The sequence below is a fragment of the Geotrypetes seraphini genome, chromosome 6 (genome assembly GCF_902459505.1).
Source record: "Geotrypetes seraphini chromosome 6, aGeoSer1.1, whole genome shotgun sequence".
NCBI classification, from domain to species: domain Eukaryota; kingdom Metazoa; phylum Chordata; class Amphibia; order Gymnophiona; family Dermophiidae; genus Geotrypetes; species Geotrypetes seraphini.
The window spans coordinates 152,088,960-152,109,919 of NC_047089.1; the positions used below are offsets into that span (position 1 = coordinate 152,088,960).

At 43.3% G+C, this 20,960-nt stretch overlaps 1 protein-coding gene across 3 annotated transcripts in view; it reads right to left on the bottom strand.

The window, feature by feature from the left end:
• DPH3 (diphthamide biosynthesis 3) overlaps positions 1 to 14,042 on the bottom strand; it is a 44,968-nt gene extending 30,926 nt beyond the window's left edge. Inside the window, exons 1-2 of one of the 3 annotated variants that reach the window (XM_033949624.1) lie at positions 13,911 to 14,042; positions 7,362 to 7,513 (exon numbers count right to left, since the gene is read on the bottom strand). In XM_033949624.1, the coding sequence (XP_033805515.1) occupies positions 7,362 to 7,469 (108 nt within the window). In that variant the 5' untranslated portion in view covers positions 7,470 to 7,513; positions 13,911 to 14,042. Of the gene's footprint in view, positions 1 to 7,361; positions 7,514 to 13,398; positions 13,616 to 13,905 lie in introns of those variants that run through there. The other 2 variants (XM_033949623.1, XM_033949626.1) reach the window with 2 other exon arrangements.
• Between the last annotated feature and the right edge of the window lie 6,918 nt (positions 14,043 to 20,960).

Consider the following 20,960-nt stretch of genomic DNA (forward strand, 5'->3'; position numbering starts at 1 on the left):
GGACTGTGAGAAACAACTGAGGAACCGAAGGATAGCCCAAAAGGATGGGAAGTGGAGCAAAAGAATGTTAATGAAGTTCCCTACAAGAACTTTCACAAGAAGGGACCAACTACCCATACCTTCAGGAATGGAGTGTCTATCACACTAGAAGAGGGCTTTAAATTCAGGTCAGGAAACTATCAGACCACTTCTACTTTTCTTGGGGCAAATGAGTAATAATCACCCTGATGGTTTTGCTGTTCTGTTTAAAAGGTCTTTTTGACTTGGACTGGTCATTGTCGGAGATGAGATCTGGGTGTGATGAACCTTGGTCTAACTTTTTTATTATTTTAATTTTATGAAATTCAATTTTTATGAACAAAGAATCATATTAAAAGTTCCCCCCCAAAAAACCAAAAACTGAGAAAACACATCACTATAATAGGAGAGAGTAAATGTGCATCATACTTGAAATGTAAGATATAGTACAATATAGTTATATATAATAAAAATTATCTACAAAAAAGAAACAACTGCCTTATCTTAATGTAATACAAAATAATAATAATGTCACTTACAAAAGCGCAGAAGTTTTTAGAACTGGCTCTGCGTTGCTCTGATGCTCATAGGAACTCTATAACTGTCGGAACAGTGCGCCTTCAATGCACTGGCCGGCACTAAAAACATTTTCCATGCTTTTGTAAAAAAAAAAAAAAAGGGGGGGGGATTAATGTTAATTAAGAGTGTATGAAATTAATTAAGGCCCAGATTCTCTAAACCACAGTTCTTCAACCGCCGGTCTGTGGACTGGTGCCGGTCCGCAGAAAATTCCTGCTGGTCCGCACAGGACCAGCGAGATCAACATCTTTAATTTCCTGCCAGTCAGTGCAGGACCGGCAAGATCTTGGAGCTGTAGTTCGCGTTGGACCACAGAGATAACGGAGAGCCTAAGACAGCTGTGCTTTCTCCCCTCCCAGCAGCTCTCCTTACTTACAAGCGCAGCGATTCAGGAAGGAAGCCTTGGAGCTTTTGCTGAGTTGGGCCGCCTCTGATGATACAACTTCCGCTTTCCTCAGAGGCAGTGCGACCCAACAAAAGACCCGAGGCTGCCTTACTGAATCGCAGCGCTGGCAAGTAAGGAGAGTTGCTGGGAGGGGAGAAAGCTGCTGGGCATGGTAAAAAAAAGGGACAGCTGCTACTGGACCCGGAGAGGGAGAAGGAGAGATGCTGCTGGGAAGGGAAGAGGGAAAGGAGTCTGGGAAGCTGCTGGGCAAGGGGAAAAAAGGGACAGCTGCTACTGGACCTGGAGAGGGAGAAGAAGAGATGCTGCTGGGAGGGAAGGAGGGAAAGGAGTCTGGGAAACTGCTGGGCAAGGGGAAAAAAGGGACAGCTGCTACTGGACCTGGAGAAGGATAAGGAGAGATGCTGCTGGGAGGGGAGGAGGGAAAGGAAAGGGAAGAGAGTTACTGCTGGACAGGGGGAGGAGGGAAGGAAGAAGAAAAAAGGAAGGAAACAGATGGCAGGGAGATTAGAGGAGGGGAAGGGGAGAGACAGGAATGAGATGGGAAGGGGGATCAGCAGAGAAATTGAGAGGGACAAAGATGCTAGATCTGGTGTAGGAGAGATAAAAATGAAGAGAGCAGTGAAGCTGGAATGAATCATGTAAAAAGGAGAGAGGGGGCATAGGCTGGATGGAAAGGGGAGAGGGGCATAGAAAGAAGACAAATACCATATGGAAGGGGATAGGTCATACAGTAGATGGAAGGGGTAGATGCTGGATTGAAGAGACAAAGAGGGCAGACGCTGGAAGGAAGAGAGTGAAAAGAAGATGAAAGCAGAAACCAGAGACAACAAAAAGGTAGAAACAAATAATTTTATTTCTATTTTGTGATTAGAATATATCAGATTTGAAATATATATCCTGCTAGAGCTGGTGTTAGACATAACTGGGGACTCAAAGTCCAGGCAGTGGCTTAGGTTTCTCTCTGACCAGGGCAGTTGCCCTAGTTGCACTACCCTAACCCTATTCCTGCTATGTGTGACTGCGGTATTCTGTTAGCATGATATTTCTGTGTAGCATTCTGTAATAATTTGGCTTATTTAGTTTTCTTGATAGTAGAGGGGATATATGTGAAGGGGAGGGGAGACAGGGGTTTTGTTGATCCTTGCTCTGTATTATTTGTATTTATAAAATGACAATTGTACAGAATATTATTTCTTTTTATACTTTAATAAAATACATTCAGTATAAAATCATAACTGAGGCTTGTGCGGATGGGATCAGATGGTTTGCGAGGACCGAGCTCACGTTAAATTTCAGTCCTAGTAGTTTGCCAGTCCACAAAATAATTTTTTTTTCCGCCGGTCCATAGGTGTAAAAAGATTGAAGAACACTGCTCTAAACAGTGCCCCTCCCAGTGTACCCAAGGATGCACCAGGAAGGTGGTCTAAGGCCCTGATTGGCCCAGGAAGAGGAAGGCCCGCCAATGTGAAGAGGTGGGCCCAGCCAGCCTTACTACAGAAACTATTGGGGGGGGGGGAATCAGGGGGATCTGCAGGCAGGCTGTAGGGAGTGGGCATCCCTTCTGCCTCTCGTGATTGGGGGGGGGCAGTGATTCAGGGGTTCCAGCAGGAGGTCCCCTGCTGCAGCCACTCAGCTGTTCGCAGCAGGGGTATTTCCCTCCGATCAGCTCAGCCATCAGGACTACCTGAAGCTGTGGCTTTGTGGAGCACTACCGGCTCAGCTGATCAGGGATAACCTCCCTTATTGCGATCAACTTATGGCTGCTGTTGTCTGACTTTAGGCGGCTGAAATGTAGGCCAGTTTTCTGAGCCTATATTTCAGCTGCTTATCTTGCCGTGAATTGCGGCTAGGTAGGTGCTTTAGCCCGCTGCCTAATGCCGCTTCTGGCATTGGCCACGCCTACTTTGGCATTCCGCAGCCTAAAGCGGCTACCTAGCTATGTCGTCAACCACCTTTTATTTAGGCTTTGGTAGACGCTTTAACATTGCCATTTTTGGCCATTTCTGACAACTCAGGCATCAGCAGGGCACCTTCCAACAACTAAGTTTAGGCGTTGATTATGGAATTTCCCTGCCTGGGCCTAAGAGTATTTTATATTAGTTAACACAAAAGTAAAGTAAGGAGCATAAAACCTAGAACATCAATGAGACAAAGAATAAGAAGTGATGGGTGCTCAATTTTATTTATAATGCTTTGTCTATTAGTGTAATTAGCTGCTTTATACTCATTTATGTATCATAAGAATATTCTTCCAAAAGGATGTCACATTTAATAGGTTTGCTGACTTCGAATTATGACATATCACTTGGATAGATAAAGCTATATTAAATAACTTCCTTTGCCATAATGTCTCAATAATCAGGTAGCGCTATAGAATGGTATATGATAATGTTGGGAGCGAGTGGTGAAAAAATGGGTAGTATGGTTTAATAATGTCCCATATGGAAAATTAAAAATCATTAAGACAAAGGCATTGAAAAAGCATGTGTATTAAATCACCCGAGAGTTGCAGTGCCAGCACAGGCTGGAGTCCTTTAATTTTTGCCCTGTGAAGTTTACTAGATAGCTTTATGACTTAGAAAAAAAAACAAGGACTGAGATAAGCTAGTTGATGCAGTGGAACGAATAATATCTGTAAAGTATAGAAGCCATCTTCATCAGTGCCACACAAATGAATTTCAGGGGACCAAATGTTTGATTTTTTTTTTTTTTTTTAATAGATTTTGGTGCGGAAATTTTTTTTTATTTTTTTTTTAAAGGAAGTAGTGTGGTCTTATGTTTTTTTAGAGCAGACTTCCTAGCACAAATGGCAAGGGAACAAAAATCTGTTAAAAGATGAAGATGTAATTGTAAGCAGTGGAAGCTTGACAGCTTATCTTAAAAAAATAAAAATGGATTGTATATTCTTATAGGTAAAGCCCAGCCCAGCTCAATGACTCAACAGCCATGCTTTACACTACAGAGAACAATGGTACAGCGGGAAGAAAATCCCAGCTCTCATACAACAGTGACCTCTATTGACTGGATTATTTCCAGAATTCTGCTATCTTGGACTCTAAATCCAGTCATGACCATCAGTGCAATGACTGGGCTAAGTAGGTTGGGAGGGGAAAAATTATTGGGTATTTGCAAAATAAAGGAAGACTAACAAAGGCCTGTTCCGATTCCATTCAGTTTCCTCCAGCGCTTTTGCTGTCTTTTCCCTCAAGACTGAAGCCTTTCAATTAATACATTCATTCAAGGTGCAGTGAAAATAGAATATGAAGCTCACTTTGAACTAACGAAGTATTGACATGTTCTAGAATGCTGAGGCACATCTTACACATCATCCCCAAATCTTCCAAGTAGAATTTTTTAAAAAAATTTCTATGAACAACTCTCTGCTACCAAATTGATATGAAAACAAATTCATGCTCGTTGGCCCACAAAACTGTGCCTTGCATATGCTTAGAGTAACAAATTAGTCAAGAGATGTATAATATTCTGAAACATCACACTTCCGACGCTATAATTCCTTTAATTGCTTTTTCAGTGTCAACATACAGTTCATGTACTCAACCAAATGAAGTGTCACAAACTTTATTTGATAAACCACCTATAAAACATAGTATCTCAGTGGTTTACAACATATACAGAGATAAATTGTACAATGAAAACAAAAGGAATAGCTTCTCAGTATTATTTAATTTCAAGCTCTGCATCTCATTCCAATTGTATCCAAATTATCTTTTGTACTTAACAGCTCTTATCAGAAGCACTAGCATTAAAGTCATACTGTGAATGGAAAACACAGGGGGACATGAATTAAAGAGTCCATAAGATGCTGGCCACATAAGAACTTTAGTTTTAAAATTTTACCAAAGCTGCCGCAAAAAAAAAAAAAAATCAAATCACTATGTAAGTCAATGACTAATTTTTATCGGTTTTCTTAGGAGTGGCATTAGGGACCGGGCCAGATGTTATATTTTATTTATTTTTAAAAAATGGATAGCCTACCTATCCCTAGGCAGCTAACACAATCTTTAAAAAAAAACCCTCCAAAAACAAACGACGTACCAACAATTGCAGCCCTAACTTCACATTCTCTTAATAACTCTAAATTTGACAAACGTGCTTTCATTGTTACCCCCTTTCAAATCTTTTGTAAGCCGCCTTACTCTTAACAACCCGAGAAATGTCAAAAGATCCACCCTTTACCACTCTAGTACCGTATTTTCACGCAAATAACGCGCACCCGTGTAAAACGCGCACACGGGTATAGCGCGCAGAAATCACGATGATATGTACAAAAACTTTTGTATACCGCGCTCACGGGTATACCGTGCATGATGCCCGACGCTCCTTTCGCCCGCCCTGACTTTCCGTGCGCTGTCCCGACTCTCCGTTCACCCCCCCTGACTTCCGTGCACTGCCCTGACTTTCCGTGCGCTGTCCCGACTCTCCGTTCACCCCCCCCTGACTTTCCGTGCACTGTCCCCCCTTGAAGTCCTGTCCCCCCTTGAAGGTCTGTCCCCATCCTGAAAGCCTGATGCCCCCCCCGACGTCCGATACATCCCCCCCCCCCGGCAGGACCACTCGCACCCCCACCCCGAAGGACCGTCGACTCCCCAACAATATCGGGCCAGGAGGGAGCCCAAACCCTCCTGGCCACGGCGACCCCCTAACCCCACCCCGCACTACATTACGGGCAGGAGGGATCCCAGGCCCTCCTGCCCTCGACGCAAACCCCCCTCCCCCCCCCAACGACCGCCCCCCCCAAGAACCTCCGACCGCCCCCCCAGCCGACCCGCGACCCCCCTGGCCGACCCCCACGACCCCCCCACCCCCCTTCCCCGTACCTTTGGTAGTTGGCCGGACAGACGGGAGCCAAACCCGCCTGTCCGGCAGGCAGCCAACGAAGGAATGAGGCCGGATTGGCCCATCCGTCCTAAAGCTCCGCCTACTGGTGGGGCCTAAGGCGCGTGGGCCAATCAGAATAGGCCCTGGAGCCTTAGGTCACACCTGGGGGCGCGGCCTGAGGCACATGGTCGGGTTGGGCCCATGTGCCTCAGGCCGCGCCCCCAGGTGGGACCTAAGGCTCCAGGGCCTATTCTGATTGGCCCACGCGCCTTAGGCCCCACCAGTAGGCGGAGCTTTAGGACGGATGGGCCAATCCGGCCTCATTCCTTCGTTGGCTGCCTGCCGGACAGGCGGGTTTGGCTCCCGTCTGTCCGGCCAACTACCAAAGGTACGGGGAAGGGGGGTCGCGGGTCGGCTGGGGGGGGCGGTCGGAGGTTCTTGGGGGGGGCGGTCGTTGGGGGGAGGGGTGTTTGCGTCGAGGGCAGGAGGGCCTGGGATCTCTCCTGCCCGTAATGTAGTGCGGGGTGGGGTTAGGGGGTCGCCGTGGCCAGGAGGGTTTGGGCTCCCTTCTGGCCCGATATTGTCGGGAAGTCGGCGGTCCTTCGGGGTGGGGGTGCGAGTGGTCCTGCCGGGGGGGGGGGGGGATGTATCGGACGTCGGGGAGTCGGCCGGGCAAGAGGGCTTGGGCTCCCTCTTGCTCCGATCGTGGATGCGGGTGCGGGTGGGAGCGCGTGCCAGCGGTCGTTCGGGGTGGGGGTGCGAGCGGTCCTGCTGGGGGGGTGAATCGGGCGTCGGGCGGGGTGGGAACTATGTTTAAAAACTTTTGTATACCGCGCTCACGCATATAACGCGCGAGGGGTATGCGCGGTAGGTAAAAACGCGTATAACGCGCGCGTTATATGCGTGAAAATACGGTAAATCAATCTTTCTCCCAATGTAACCCCTGTTTATAAATCTTTTGTAAGCCGCCTTGAACCGCAAAGTAATGGCGGAATAGAAATCCCTAATGTAATGTAATGTAATTTCTCTGCACTGTACATATCAAAGTTAAGCAAAAGAAACACCAGGCCTATTTCTATGGGTAAGCAGCAATGATATGCATATTAATCAATTCCCTGTAAAAGAGCAGTACCATTGATTACACAGTATATGCAACACAGCTTAATTTTATGCCAACTTGTAGCACATTGAATACCAGGCATAGGGATATACCTCGGTGGTCCACATAGCTCATTCTTCAAACCTGCCTGGATCTGAATCCCTTCAAGACTTTCCCTTCTTTTCATGCAGAAAGCAGCAAGCCTGGCAGTTTCAAGGCTTCACCAGTTGAAGGTGATGACAGAGAAACTCCAGATCTGCCCATACCTAATATGGAACACCCTCTCTATGCCCATCCCCTGCACAACACATAGGGCATGTCAGACTGCCAAGAAAGCCAGCGTGACCCTGCTCTTGAAAAGCCTTGCTCTACAACAGGCTTACACCTTTCCTCTACTCAAAAGAGGGAAATAGCTTTTACCTTGCTTATTGCAAAACGATCCCCACATGGACAAGGATAGTAATAGGTCTCTGCATCCTCATCATATTCAAAATCTTCAATCTCCACCTCATCGTGAAACACTGACATTTCCCTAATGTTCTGGGACCCTTCACAGACATCAAATGAATAAACTGTAGGAGAAAACAAGCATAAAATCAACAAGCTTTGGCATGGTAGTGGGCCAAAAGTTTTGTGACCTCTGCTTAAAGGTTAAAAAAAAATTAAGAGAAACAAAGAAGCATAAATACAATACTATCACTGCATGTCTCATTTTCCATTCCTACCTTGCCTACTGTGCTCATAACCTAAGTTCAAATCAGGGTCATGGGATTTCTGTCGGATAGCCAGTCTCCAAACAACTCAGCTATTCATCCACTCACTTTCAGTCAATAAATGAGCATCCAGCTTTAGATGACAGGTGAAAGCAAGCCAAAGCACCTGACAGACACATAGCAGCCTCCTGTAAGTCGTTCATGACTTGGTACTTGCATACAGGGGACTACCTTTACCATAATACAAAACTTATCTGATTTCTGGTTTACCACCGTCTTCACCACTTCTGTGTTTGCCTCATACTTTCTTGAATTCTGTTATCACTTTTATTGAGAAAACACTCTGAAGTCAGTATTCCTATTGCACTCAAGCCTTTTTGCTTATACAAGGGTGTGTCTCTAAACTGAAAACCATTGGGAATAAGTAAATGGCCTCTAAGCTACTCCTGTCTTTCACAGAAGACAGACTGTGGTCATAGTCTAATCCACACAAGCATATTGGGGGAGGGGGTGCCTTGGTAATGGAAGAAGAGGATGGGGAGAGAGAAGGTTAAGACAGTGGGGAGCAGCAGCAGCTAGTCAGGTTAGCTTCAATGAAAACACATAAGAAATTTAAATGCAACAGCAGTATATGTACATTTATTTCATGTATATAGATTCATGGCAAACCTGACTGAACAGGTTTGAGAATCATTGGGTTAATAGCATCTAAACAAAACATTTGAAACATTTAACACTGCCTCAAAACATATTCTTGCTGACACTTCTCTGGAAGTAATAAAAAGAATTATTTCATTTATAATTAAATACTGCTGGTATTTAAAAAAAAAAAAAAAAAATGGAGAGGAAAAAATGACCTCAGTGAAATCACTTAAAAAAAATGTCACTAATTTGACTATTTTATAACATCATCATCTGTCTCAAAGATACAGCAAAAGTGTTGAATTATACTTTGGATACAACAAAATAATTTATATCAGCAGGAATCTTTATTAGTGTGGTTGGTTAGCAGGGCTGTGGAGCCAGTACATCAAACCACTGATTCCAACTCTACTTTTCTACATCTGACTCCAACTCTGATTATACAGGATGGGCCAAAAGTAGGTATACATTATTTCTTTTTATTTTAAAGTATCACAAATAACATTTGTATAAAGTTTTTCTATCAATTACATTGTTTTGCTTTTACTTGATTATTATTCAGAAGAGAGCTGCAAGGGAATGGGGCTGATGGGGACCCTGCAGGATGGAAGCACCTCTTGCAAGGTTCCTGCAGTGTACATGTTTTCTGGCTCAGACATCCAATTAGGCCTCCTCTTCCTTCCTTCCAGTCATACTTGTTTCTTCACAAAACCCTGGGCAGCAGTTCATACATGCTGCCCATGGCTCTTTTGCAGGCAGCGTATAGGAACTAGAGAATAACACGGTGGCTGTTACCCGCGGTAACCTGCGGGTAGCCACGGGTAACCCGCCGAAACGGTGGGGGAAAAACTAGTGTTCACCGCAGCTACGGGGACAAGGCCATTCACCGCAGTTAAGGAAGGGAACGCTCGTGGTCACCGATTGCACTCCCTCCCTTCTTACTCTGTCCGTCTGGGCATCTCCCTATCTTCCTCCCTTTCCCTCTTCCTCTTACCTTTGCGGCAGGCGATTTCTAAATTTTCTTTCTAGGAGCAGCCAGAGCCTCGAAGTTGCGTGTGTCTGCCGGAAAGGTCTCCTCTGACGCAACCGAAGGGAGATGGGGGGTGGGGTGACTTTTCCTATTATTTTTTTTTTTTAAAGCAGTTTTCCAGGCATGGAGTTCAGCAGATTTTGAGTGGAATCTGGGTGCTGATTGGTCACAAGAGGATTGAATGTTGTTTTGGTCAGATGTCGATCATTTTGGGATTGGAAGAGGAGTGCAGGTTTTCCACTTTTTTTGGGACCTTTTTGCATTGGTCTTTCATTGCTAGAGTAGTGGTCCTGGGGCTCACTGAGGGCTTGGCAGACCTCAGGAAGAACTGTCAAGGATGTCTTCTTGAGAGATAGAAGAGCAGAGAGAGGTAGAGCCCCTGTGCTTCCCACCCCGAGTGCTAGGTGCAAAGTGTAACTTTGGGAGAGCATAGTCCTGTTTTTTTGCATGGCTGTCGATCAGTGCTGCTGCTAGACCGGTCCGTTCACTGGTCCAGGGAGTCTCTAGTTTCCAGCCCGCACGGTCATGGCCCAGCCTTCCTGAGAGGTGCAGTTGGTTGGCGGAGACCCGCTTCTCCTCCTCAGCCTACCTAGGGGCTTGGGAGGTTGTGTCTCACGCTCTCTGTCTTACTGCTCCAGTTCCATGCCGCGTGTTGCAGCAGCGGGACCTTCCACTCCTTCCAGGGAGGAACGAGAAGAGAGCACAGACTGGGGCAGCGGTGGCTTTCTGTGCATTCACACCGGCTTCCTTCGGGCAGCGCAGTCGGCAGACTCGCTGCGTGGCACCTGCTTTGCACGCCTCCAGCTCTCTAGTGGCCTTTGACCCAGAGTTGCCCATCGGCCACCACACCGGGTTCGCGCAAGCTCCCCGTTGGCAGCCCCGCCTGGAGGGGTTAGCGGACTGTTGCACTGGTGTTTTTGCCTGGGTGGTCCACGAGGCGTTTGCAGTGAGCCGCCTTTTTTCCTTGATGCTTGTCCTTCACGGACCGGCAGGAAATTTTTGCGGACTGGCGGTTGAAGAACACTGCTCTAAAGAGCTAAGGCGCCTACAATGTACTATAGGCCTTTAAAACCCTGGCCTACGTTTTAAGTTAGGCACAATTCTGTAATAGGTGCCTAAGTGTGATTGACAAGCGATAGGCAACTATATTATAGGCGCCTATCTTTTATAGAACTTCCCCCTGAATGTGCACTATTTCCTGATGGTTCACACGTGTATGCACTATCAGGAAATAGTACATACTGTGCATGGCTTTATCTGCCACTATATACTAACTTACTATTATTAGCAAACATTTGTTGACATTTGTTTCAAATGACAGCCAATTCATAGTATATAGTACCTGATCAGGTTTTCACTCGTAATTTTCCATTTTCCTTCGGGGCTAGTTTTAAAAGGTCTTTTAACTACTTACTGGTGGGGAATGCACCTTTAAGAACATAAGAATAGCCTAACTGGGTCAGACCAATGGTTCATCAAGCCCAGTAGCCCATTTTCACGGTGGCCAATCAAGGTAACTAGTACCTGGCTAAAACCCAGAGTAGCAACATTCCATGCTACCAATCTAGGGCAAACAGTGGCCTCCTCCATGTCCCTCTCAATAACAGACTATGAAGTTTTCCTTCAGGAAATTGTCCAAACCTTTCTTAAAACCAGCTCTGCTATCCACTCTTACCACAACCTCTAATAATGTGTTCTATAGCTTAACTATTCTCCAACTGAAAAAATATTTCCTCCTAGTGGTTTTAAAAGTATTTCCCTTTAACTTCATTGAGCGTCCCCTAGTCTTTGTAATTTTTGACGGAGTGATAAACTGAGCCACTTGTACTATTCGACTCGACTCAGGATTTTATTGACTTCAATTGTATCTCCCCTCAGCCGTTTCTTTTCCCAGCTGAAGAGACCTAACCTTTATAGTCTTTCCTCATACAAGAGGAGTTTCATCCCCTTTATCATCTTGGTCGCTCTGGTTTGAACTTTTTCTAGTGCTGCTATATCTTTCTTGAGATAAGAAGACCAGAATTGAACATAATACTCCAGGTGAGGTCACATCATGAAGCGATAGAGGCATTATAACATTCTTAGTCTTGACAAATCCTAGGCACCAGTCCACCAATGACAAGAAATTTGTCTCAAGCGCCTAGGATTTTTTATTATTATTATTATTATTGCTACAACTTCCTCTTCCCTATACCACATAGATCTGTGTACATCTCATCTGTGCAGAGCAAGAACTTTCAAGTCTTATGAGACCAAAAGGATAATTCTTGCACCATGCAGCTTGCTCAGAACTGCAGAGTGCAAGGAGGAGAAAACTTTTGCTTCCAATGGCAGCAGGGAAGAAGTAGTAGCTCTGAGGGCTGTTGGGGGGGGGGGGGGAAGAGGTTGTCTGCCTTAACTGTTGAGTGGTCTGCTGGCATTAGAAGCTGGATAACTTCATAGGTGATGAGAGCTAGCTGAGCTAGTGATGGCTGATTTAAGGAAGGAGGAAGATGGTGGGATAGTGAAGGGAGACTTGGAGGTAGGAATGGGTTAAAAGAGAAGAGTGGGGACGGATAGACAGAGAGAGCATGAGCAGGACACTAGGTAATGGTATGGCAGGGGGAAAGAAAGCATGAGCCAGCCTGGGTGATGACAGGATGGGGAAAAGGGGAAATTGTGAGGATGAGAGTGGATGATGACAGTGTGGTTGGTTTGGGGGAGAGCAAACAAGACTGAGTGATGACAGGCAGTGGGGTGAGTGAGAGAGAGCATGAACAGGGAGGCAGGCTGCTGAACTTGTATTTCTGCCAGCAGTGTTCAGTGGTACATTAATAGCCTAATTTACTACACTTTCTTTTCCCATGGACAAGGAATGGAAAACAGCTTTAGTAAATCAAGCCCTAAGGATGCAGATATCAGAAGAGCCCCCCCCCCCCACCTAAAATAAATAACCCACATGTCATCATATGACACAACACCTGCAGGGTTGAAAAAGGTCTCAACCACTGGCTCCTAACCTTTTTTAAAAAAAAGTTGATGCCCACTTTAATTGCTTATTTTTATAGTGCTGGTGGGGGCTCCAGTCTGGGATTAATACTATATTGGTACCTAAGCAAACATTCATGCTTGGGCTACCTACTGCAGACTTCCATTTACCCGATTCCCTCCTACCTTCCTATAACATTAATTTCCCTTGCCCTCCCTCTCCTCCCCATTATTTTTATTCATGCCCTTCTCCTTCATATTTCATATCAGGAAAAGCACAGAATCTTTAAGAGTGTGGCAGACATGCAAGTGAGCATGGAAATTAGGTAGACAGATGCTTCAAATGGAATGGCTTAACGATTAGAGCTGGAGAGCTACCAGGATACCTAATTCTAGAAGGGATATCGTAGGCCAGTTCTAGACATCTGTCAACCTTATCCAGGTGCACTATGAGAGCTCTTATGCGTTGTTACTAAAAATATAAACCTACATACCACACAACAAACTACTGTACCAATTTGCTACTGCTCTAAATGTATGCATGCCAGAGACTTAGAACTAGTAAGACTCACACAAACTTGCCCTGTCAAGAAAACCTTTAAACCATGCTTGGCCTGATTTGGCCCACCAAGTGCTTTTTTTTTTTTTTTTTCTGGCCCTCAGAAATTGGCAATTCTTGTGGTGCTTACAAAGGATTCCTGCTTCCCCACCATTACCGGTACTCAGCTCTCTATTAAGTTTCAGCCATATGGTACCAGACATTCAGATCCCTCTTATAGTTTCAAGTCTCATGAAAGACAGAGAGAAAAAGAGACTCGGTAGGGGGGACAACTATTTTACAAACATGGGGCAAAATACGATAGTATGTGTGGTCCTTCAGATGTTACTAAATATAAAATGTGGCGCCCGATATAAAAAGGTTGAACAAGCCTGCTTTAAACTAGTCTATCTACATTTCACTATCTTGCAGAACTTATTTTAATAAGTCTCAACAGTACAACTATATCATAATACATTACTGTTTCTGTTATGGTTACATGGAATGGATACGATATTGCAGAAGTGTTCATTATATGACAGAAGCTTATCCTCCATGGATTCTAACCTTAGCAGTAACAACCGCAGATCAAGAACAGAGGGTATTGCTCTCTGCCCAGGCAACATCTGCCTCTGTGAGAAGTTTGTTTCAGAACTAAATATCAGGAAATCAGCAGGATCAACTAATTGCAAAAGGGCTTCCCGGCCCAGTTGGATTTCCATATTATACACAATGAATAAACTGAAACTCCAACATTGGGGGTCGTCAAGCCGAATTTAGACAGTTTAAGCACCTTTTCCATTCCCTCCCCCCAAAAAAAAACAAAAACTAAAACAACAACCCCAAGTAGGACAACCCAAACTTAATGGTATAGCAGCAGCACAGCAGTCTCATGTCCTTTGGAGCAGGACTATAATTGCAGTCTGTGAGAATAAAGCAGGCAGAGCTCTGAGGTACGCTGCCAGAGTTAGAGACGCGCACACAAAGCCTCAGTCCTCCTCGAGTTATCGCTCTCCCCGCGGCCCAGAGTCCGGCATTGGTTTCCTTTCCCCTCGCCCAAAGCCGCCGGCGTACCTTACCACGCTCCTCTACTCTCAGAGCTCGTCAACCCACGCTGTCTACGCAACACCTTGTTGCCTTTTCTGTGACGCGGCCCTCCCACCGGAAGCAGGAAGTTACGTAAGGGGGAACTAGGAATGCGTCAACGGGGGGTGAGAGAAACGCCACAGGAGGGGAAAGATAGAAATAGAGGTAGACGCTGGAAAGTGGGAGGAATGAAAGGAGCATAGGACAGAGAACACAAGAGGAGAAACGACAAAAATGGGTGGAGGGAGGAGTGATGCTGGGAATGGTGGAACCATGTGGGTAAGGCCAGGGGATTATTATTATTTATTTATTTCGTTTTCCCGTTCTCCCCCAAAAGAGCTCAGAACTGTTACACATTAACATATTACAATTTGCCATAGTTACAGTACAAGATTTTTTTATATGTTTTATCCTAATTCGACACATATTAAGGATCTAATACCAATAATACATAGTATAGAGTTTACAGGTTACGGTTTGCCACAGTTACAGAGCAAAGGTTTTTCAATACAAGTTTTATCCTAACTTGACACATACTAGAGATCTAATACCAATATACAGTTTACAGGATAAATTTGACATAGTTACAGTGCAATATTTATCAATATAAGTTTTTATCTTAATGTGACCACATACTGAGGGTCTAGTACAGACAGTCCTCGGGTTAAAAACTGGTTCCATTTTTTAAAATTATTTATTTATAATTTTACAATAAGTATCAAGCATACCTTGTACAGAAAGCAAAATCCAAGCCAAGAACTTATTATCAATATAGGAATCATATAATCAAAAGTAAATCAAACAAATTTGCTTAAATTTCAGCTCATTGAGATCCAAAATATAACCTAAAGCGAGATTTTTAATTAACCATATATAAAGAAGAAAAGGACATCTAGTTATACTGAGCGAGGGTACCCCATATGTATTCTATCTCGGGCTTAGCTCTTATCTTTCTCCTCTGAAATATTTGATGATATTGCGTTTATATCAAAATTTTAATAAACTTGAAACTTTTCTAGGCGTGACAACGAAAGGAACGTTGTCATCCGGAAAGGTTCAAAGAAAACATATTTCTGTGAGGAATAATGCACAATACATTTACATGGTTGACGAAGATAAAATGACGCCCCTAGGGCTAACACTCCCGGTTTTAAAAGTAAAAATCCTCTACGACGCCTCTGGGTATCTCTTGCCAAGTCTGGATACATTTGTATTTTCATTCCAAGAAATTGTTTCTGCTTATTTTTGAAGAAAAGTCTCAATAACCAGTTTTTATCTGTTGCCAAAGCTACTGTTATAGTAAAGTTGCGGGTATCACCATTTCCTTGTCGAACAATTCCAATAAGGTGGATACATTCATATTTTCTTGTATAATTCCTTGCTGTTGTTTTTGTTTCTGTTGATTATTAGGGAGATAGTAAACTTGAATAAGTGGAGGTATCATTTCCTCCGATATTTCTAAAATTTCTAACATGTATTTCTTCAACATTTCCCTAGGTGTTACCATCTGAACCCTAGGAAAATTCACTAATCTTAAATTGTTACTATGAGAAAAATTATCCAAAGATTCAAGCTTCCTTCTGAGATTAGGATTGTCTTTAATTAGAGTTTCTTGAACATATTTAGTCTTTAGTATCTCCTGATTGGCATTTCCAATTACTTCTTTAGATTCTTTTAGTTCCTGTTTTAAATTCTGAATATCAATTGTATGAGTCTTAATTTTCTCTTCTAATTGTTGAAATTGAGGATTTATTAGATTAGGTAGACTGGCTACCAGATCCCAGATAGAATCAAGTGTTACCTCTCAGGGTTTCTGTACTGAAGGTAACTGTAAGAAAATAGTTCCCTCACCAGTTGATTCCCTCATCCGTTGATCACTCTCCTGGTTCTTGCCATCCCCAGATGTTGTCGATCCCTCAGTTTCTATGCCAAGACTCTCCTGAGATTGCAGAGAGTCCGGCTCCAAGCTCCCCTCAGCATTTTGGGTTCCATTTTTTAAACCATTCTTAAGTTGAATTTGTATGAAACTCGGATCCTAGTATTCTACCCACTTTCTCTACCTCCTTGAGGCCCCTCTTGCATCCCTTTCCATCCATTCCATTGTTCCTTCACCACCTCATCCAACATTTCTCCCTCTCATCTCTCTTCCTCATGCATCTATACCTCTCTCCTCTCCCATCACCATGTCCAATAATTCTCTCTCCCTATGCACATCCTGTAGCTGAGCCGGAAGCCTTCCCTCTGACATGAGAGGAGCTTCCTCCAACATCAGAGGGAAGGCTTCCAGCTCAGCCGCGGGACGCGCATAGGAGCTGCTGCCCATGGCTTTGTGCCACAAAATGACTATGGCTGGAAGGAGAAGGGAGCCGGCTAGAACGTAAACACCCACCAGAGGGAGGCACGTACTTGGGGCACAATGGAGGGAGAGAGAGGGGCACGTTGGGACATGGGATGGAGCACAAACTTCGGACGAAGGAAGGAGGGAGGGGGCATGAACTTAGGACACAGAATGGAGGGAGGGGCAGTTAGACAAAGCTACTGGAAAAGAGCAGAAGATAGTTTAAGCAACGGCTGCTGTTTTGAAAAGACAAACCCGAATGGACTTGAGCTAAGTACATGATAAATATTGCCTGAATTACAGACCAGATCATTTAAAGAATTTAAGTATCTTAAGCACTTTAAGCAGAGGAACACTGTCAACAATTGGCGCGTTACCAAGTTTATGAACAATTGTAATAATTGAAATTACTGAAGAAGTGGGATCTACATATGAACGGATGAACGTATGAATTGCGATTAAATGAATTGAGATGAATTGAAGCACTTTATACATCTAGAATTAAATTGAACTAGTTATAACTCAAAAGCACATATAAAGCACTTTATAATATAGGTGCAATTTATTATTAAGCATAGGTGCACTTTAATATTAAGCACTTTATATTTATATATATAATTTTTATAGTATAATACAGTAGAGTAATCTGATGGTTCTGAGTATCAGATTGGTAGGTGGGTGTCTATAGCAAAGATATGAATTTCAAATTATAAATTTAAGAAGCTTTTATATAATAGGTTTTTAAATTGTGAATGAAATAAATAGTTAATAGGATAAAATTTGAATTTAAATGAATTATAGGAAGGAGTATAGTAAATTAAATTAACTAAGCAATAAAATTAATTATCTGGTAGGGAGGTAGGTCTCAAGCCTGTGATGTTAAAAGGAGTGCAAGAGAAGATGGTTTCTTCTTCTTGAAGAAGTCCCAAATATGGGACGATGTACTCCATGATCTGAGGCTTGCCCCCACAGAAAAATTTGAATTCAATTACCATATGATTTTAATCTATAGTTTACTAACCAGTCTGATTGTTTAATGGTTTTTGATATATATATATATATTTATCTATAGAATAACCATTTAACTCTAATTTTTTTTGTTGTATCGCTACATTATCAAGCTGTGCATAGGTAATATATCAAATGAGGTAATATATCAAAGATAGCAGCTGACCAATAACATTGTCTTTATTTCAAGTGACTTGTATTATTAGGCGAGTCTCTTTGGACCCCTAGTAAGGATTTCTTTTTTTTTTTAAATTCTTTATTCATTTTTAAGATTACATTAAGTGTTACATATATTCAATCACATTAACAATAAATATATCACTTACAGACTATCATTTGCACATTACTTAAAATCTTATCCCTCTCCCTTCCCTCCCTCCCTACCATATAATCCAGTATAATATAAATATGTATTAATAAAATATCCCCACCCTACCCTATTAATACTAATAAATTTAAGGGAAACAAACTCTACTACTCCGTACAATATTTTGTTAATGGTTTCCATACATCCTGAAATTTCTTGAAATAACCCTTTTGTAATGCAATATATCTATAAAAGTAAGGATTTCTTAAAAAAAAAACCAAAAAATGTTTTTAGATTTTTGCAAAATGGTGTATATAATGTGATTGTGCAAATTACAATGGGAAGTGAATTCCACACTTTTGCTATTCAGTAGTTGAATGATCTTCTGTGAGATGTCTTGTATTTTATATGTTTCAGAGTTGGGAATGATAGAATCAGGCTGTTATGTTGATCAGTAGCAATAGTTCAGTAAATGTGGGGAAGCTATTAAGAACATCACCATATAGCATTTTAAATGCTAAGCAGCCAGTTGAATTCTATTCTTTTTTTTTCTTTCGGTAACCAGTGTAGTTAGACCAGCAGTAGAGTGACATAAATGTCAGTGAGCAAAACAAATTCCCAGCTATGTAGTTTCACTGCTTGTGGAAGCTGATGAGCCTCCAGCACACTCCAGCCTGGCTCTCCTGAGCTCATCTCTAGTTTTAATTGCCTTTTCATCTTTAGAGTTAGGCACATAGGTGTGATTAACAGGCATGTGATTAAAGTCATCTCAATCTCAAAAGACTGATATTATCATCCAGGGCTATCTTTCACAACTGCTCCTACTGAATTTCAATAACCCAGGAGATCCAGAACTTTTTGTAGACATCTTCAAATTGGTTTTGCAAACTTTATTTTCATTTGGTTTACAGTTCACAGCTACAAGAACTCCAAACTGTAGGAAAAATACAAATGTAAGCATGATATGCTATTGCTATAAATGTATCTGAGAACCTGTGTTAATAAACCATCAATCTGTGTGAAAATCTCAGTGTGTGTGAAAGCCTTGCCGAGAATGCGTGAAAACGAGCACGTGAAGATGAGTCTTTGTGTAAAAATACAGTGTAACTCTACACATCAAAGACTAAGGCTCAGATGCACTAAAGTCAGAAGGCATCTAACGATCATCACTAAACCGGTTTTGCCGACCCGATGCACAAAACGGCTCACCTCGTGGTTTTGTGCATGGTTGCTCATTCTTCAATCTGGCCATGCAAATAAGATCATCAATATTGAAATGCCATATAAACTAGCAGAGCGATTGATACTCTAACGTGGCTTCCCGATGCACAAAAAGAAAAGATCACTTTTAGCAATCTGAAAAAAGCAACTGGTCAAGAACCAGTCGCTTACCTGTCCTAACCATAGTTCAGCCCTGAAATTAATATATTTATAACATACCATACCTTTTTTTAATGGGTACAGATGCTGTGAGTGTGTTAGACACACACAATATCTGCCCCATTAAAAAAAAGAGCACGCTGAGCCACTGCACCATCCCTCCACCGACGACAGCCATAGGCCCCGAACCCCCTGATGATGATGGCCGTGACAGCGACGCACCCAGAGAAACAAAAGGGATGCCCACTCCCTCCTGCTTGAGCAACCTCTTTGTGCATCCAACCACCTGGACTCCCTCCTGACACTTCCTCCTGACTATCCCCCCCAGCACTCCCCCGTGTTCCCCCCAACTTCCTCCACCCTACACGAAGATCCCACCTCCCACCACCCCACCAACAAGACCCCTAAAATACAGCCCTGGCGGGCTGTGGAGTCAGCTCAGAATCCCCCCAGCTCAAGCAACCCTCCCAGCCCCTCCCCTGTACTATGTTGTAGAAGCTGGCAAGAGGGATGCCCAATCCCTCTTGCCAGCTGGGTTTTTACCTCAGTGTGCCAGTCCACAGCAGCTTCATCAACAGATACTTATCCTCAGATCCAGTGCAAGAATATTAGGCCATATCACTGACAAATGCACTGGGTTTTCCTAATGGTGCAAGAGGATTTTAGCATGGGCCGGCAAGGTAAATGCTCAGATGTTCATAGGAATTCTATGAGCCTTGCTGACCTGTGCTAAAAACCTTTAGTGCCATTTAGTAAAAGGAGCATTTGATAATTAAACTAAATTATAATCTTCCTAATACCATCCTTATGCATAATTGGACATCATATTTTTTGAAATATTAAACTTTATTTCACACAATTTCCAAAATTGCCAACCCTTCTTTTTGGAAAAGTATACACTAATTGGTCATGAAGCAGCAGTGGGGGTGCGAGGGAGGCAATGTCCTCCCTCTTTTACCAGTTCAATTGGGCATGAAGCACCAGTGTGGGGGTGGCAATGGGGCCTGCCCCAGAAGCCTTCTTTCACCTGTCCTCTTTCTGAGAGGAGAGAAAGAGGGAAGAAGACTTTCTCTTTCCAAGAGGAGAAAAGTAGAAGACATATCTCTGGCCCCTGCCGTTCCAACAGGGTAAGGAGGAAGCACATTGGTCTCTCCTTACTTCACTGGAGTTCCTGCACTACCAAGACACAAGGCTCTGCCCACTGACATCGGACTAAGCTTCCCCTTCCTTAAAGGGCTGGCAAACAGATGGGCCTTTCCCACCGGTGGGCCCTGTGTGTGACCCTTCATGCGGACTGAAGAAGACTGGACATGAAACAGCACCCTACCATCCCTAGAAATAAGTAACCTCCCCCAAGGAATAAGAAATAACCCAATACTGAACATATTCTTCCACCCTTCCAACTTCCACCCTAAATGGGTCAGGTTGCACTCACCCCTATTCCCAAGGCCTCAAACGCTGATCTAACAATTCCTACAAATTACAGGCTTATAGCTTGCATCCCAATACATATCAAACTTTTAGAAACACATGCAAGTAAACAGCTCCCAACTTATATTGAAAAGCACTCCTGCTTTCATCATACACAGTTCAGATTTTACCCACAACACTAAGCAAAGGATATCAAGCCATCCTTCTTCAATATGACATTTCAGCAGCATTTGACTCTGTCATCCACCAACTACTAATCATACTCAATGAAATAGGCATAGTGGGCACAATATACAACTGGTTCAGAGACTTCCTACAGAATAGGAATTACCTTGTCTGGAAAGATGAGGAATTCTCACAAAGCTGGCAGACATTCTGCGGTATTCTCCAAGGATTCCCCCTCTCCCCTCTACTCTGCAATCTGTTCACGAGTTCCCTAGGCAATATTACCTTCAGTAACAATGAGAGCCTATTATCATATGCAGACAACATATTCCTTCTCATCCCAACTGAGTGCGACCCCCAATGACACCCCTCAGAGATTTGCCAACAGCATAGACAAGATACAAACATGGGCCA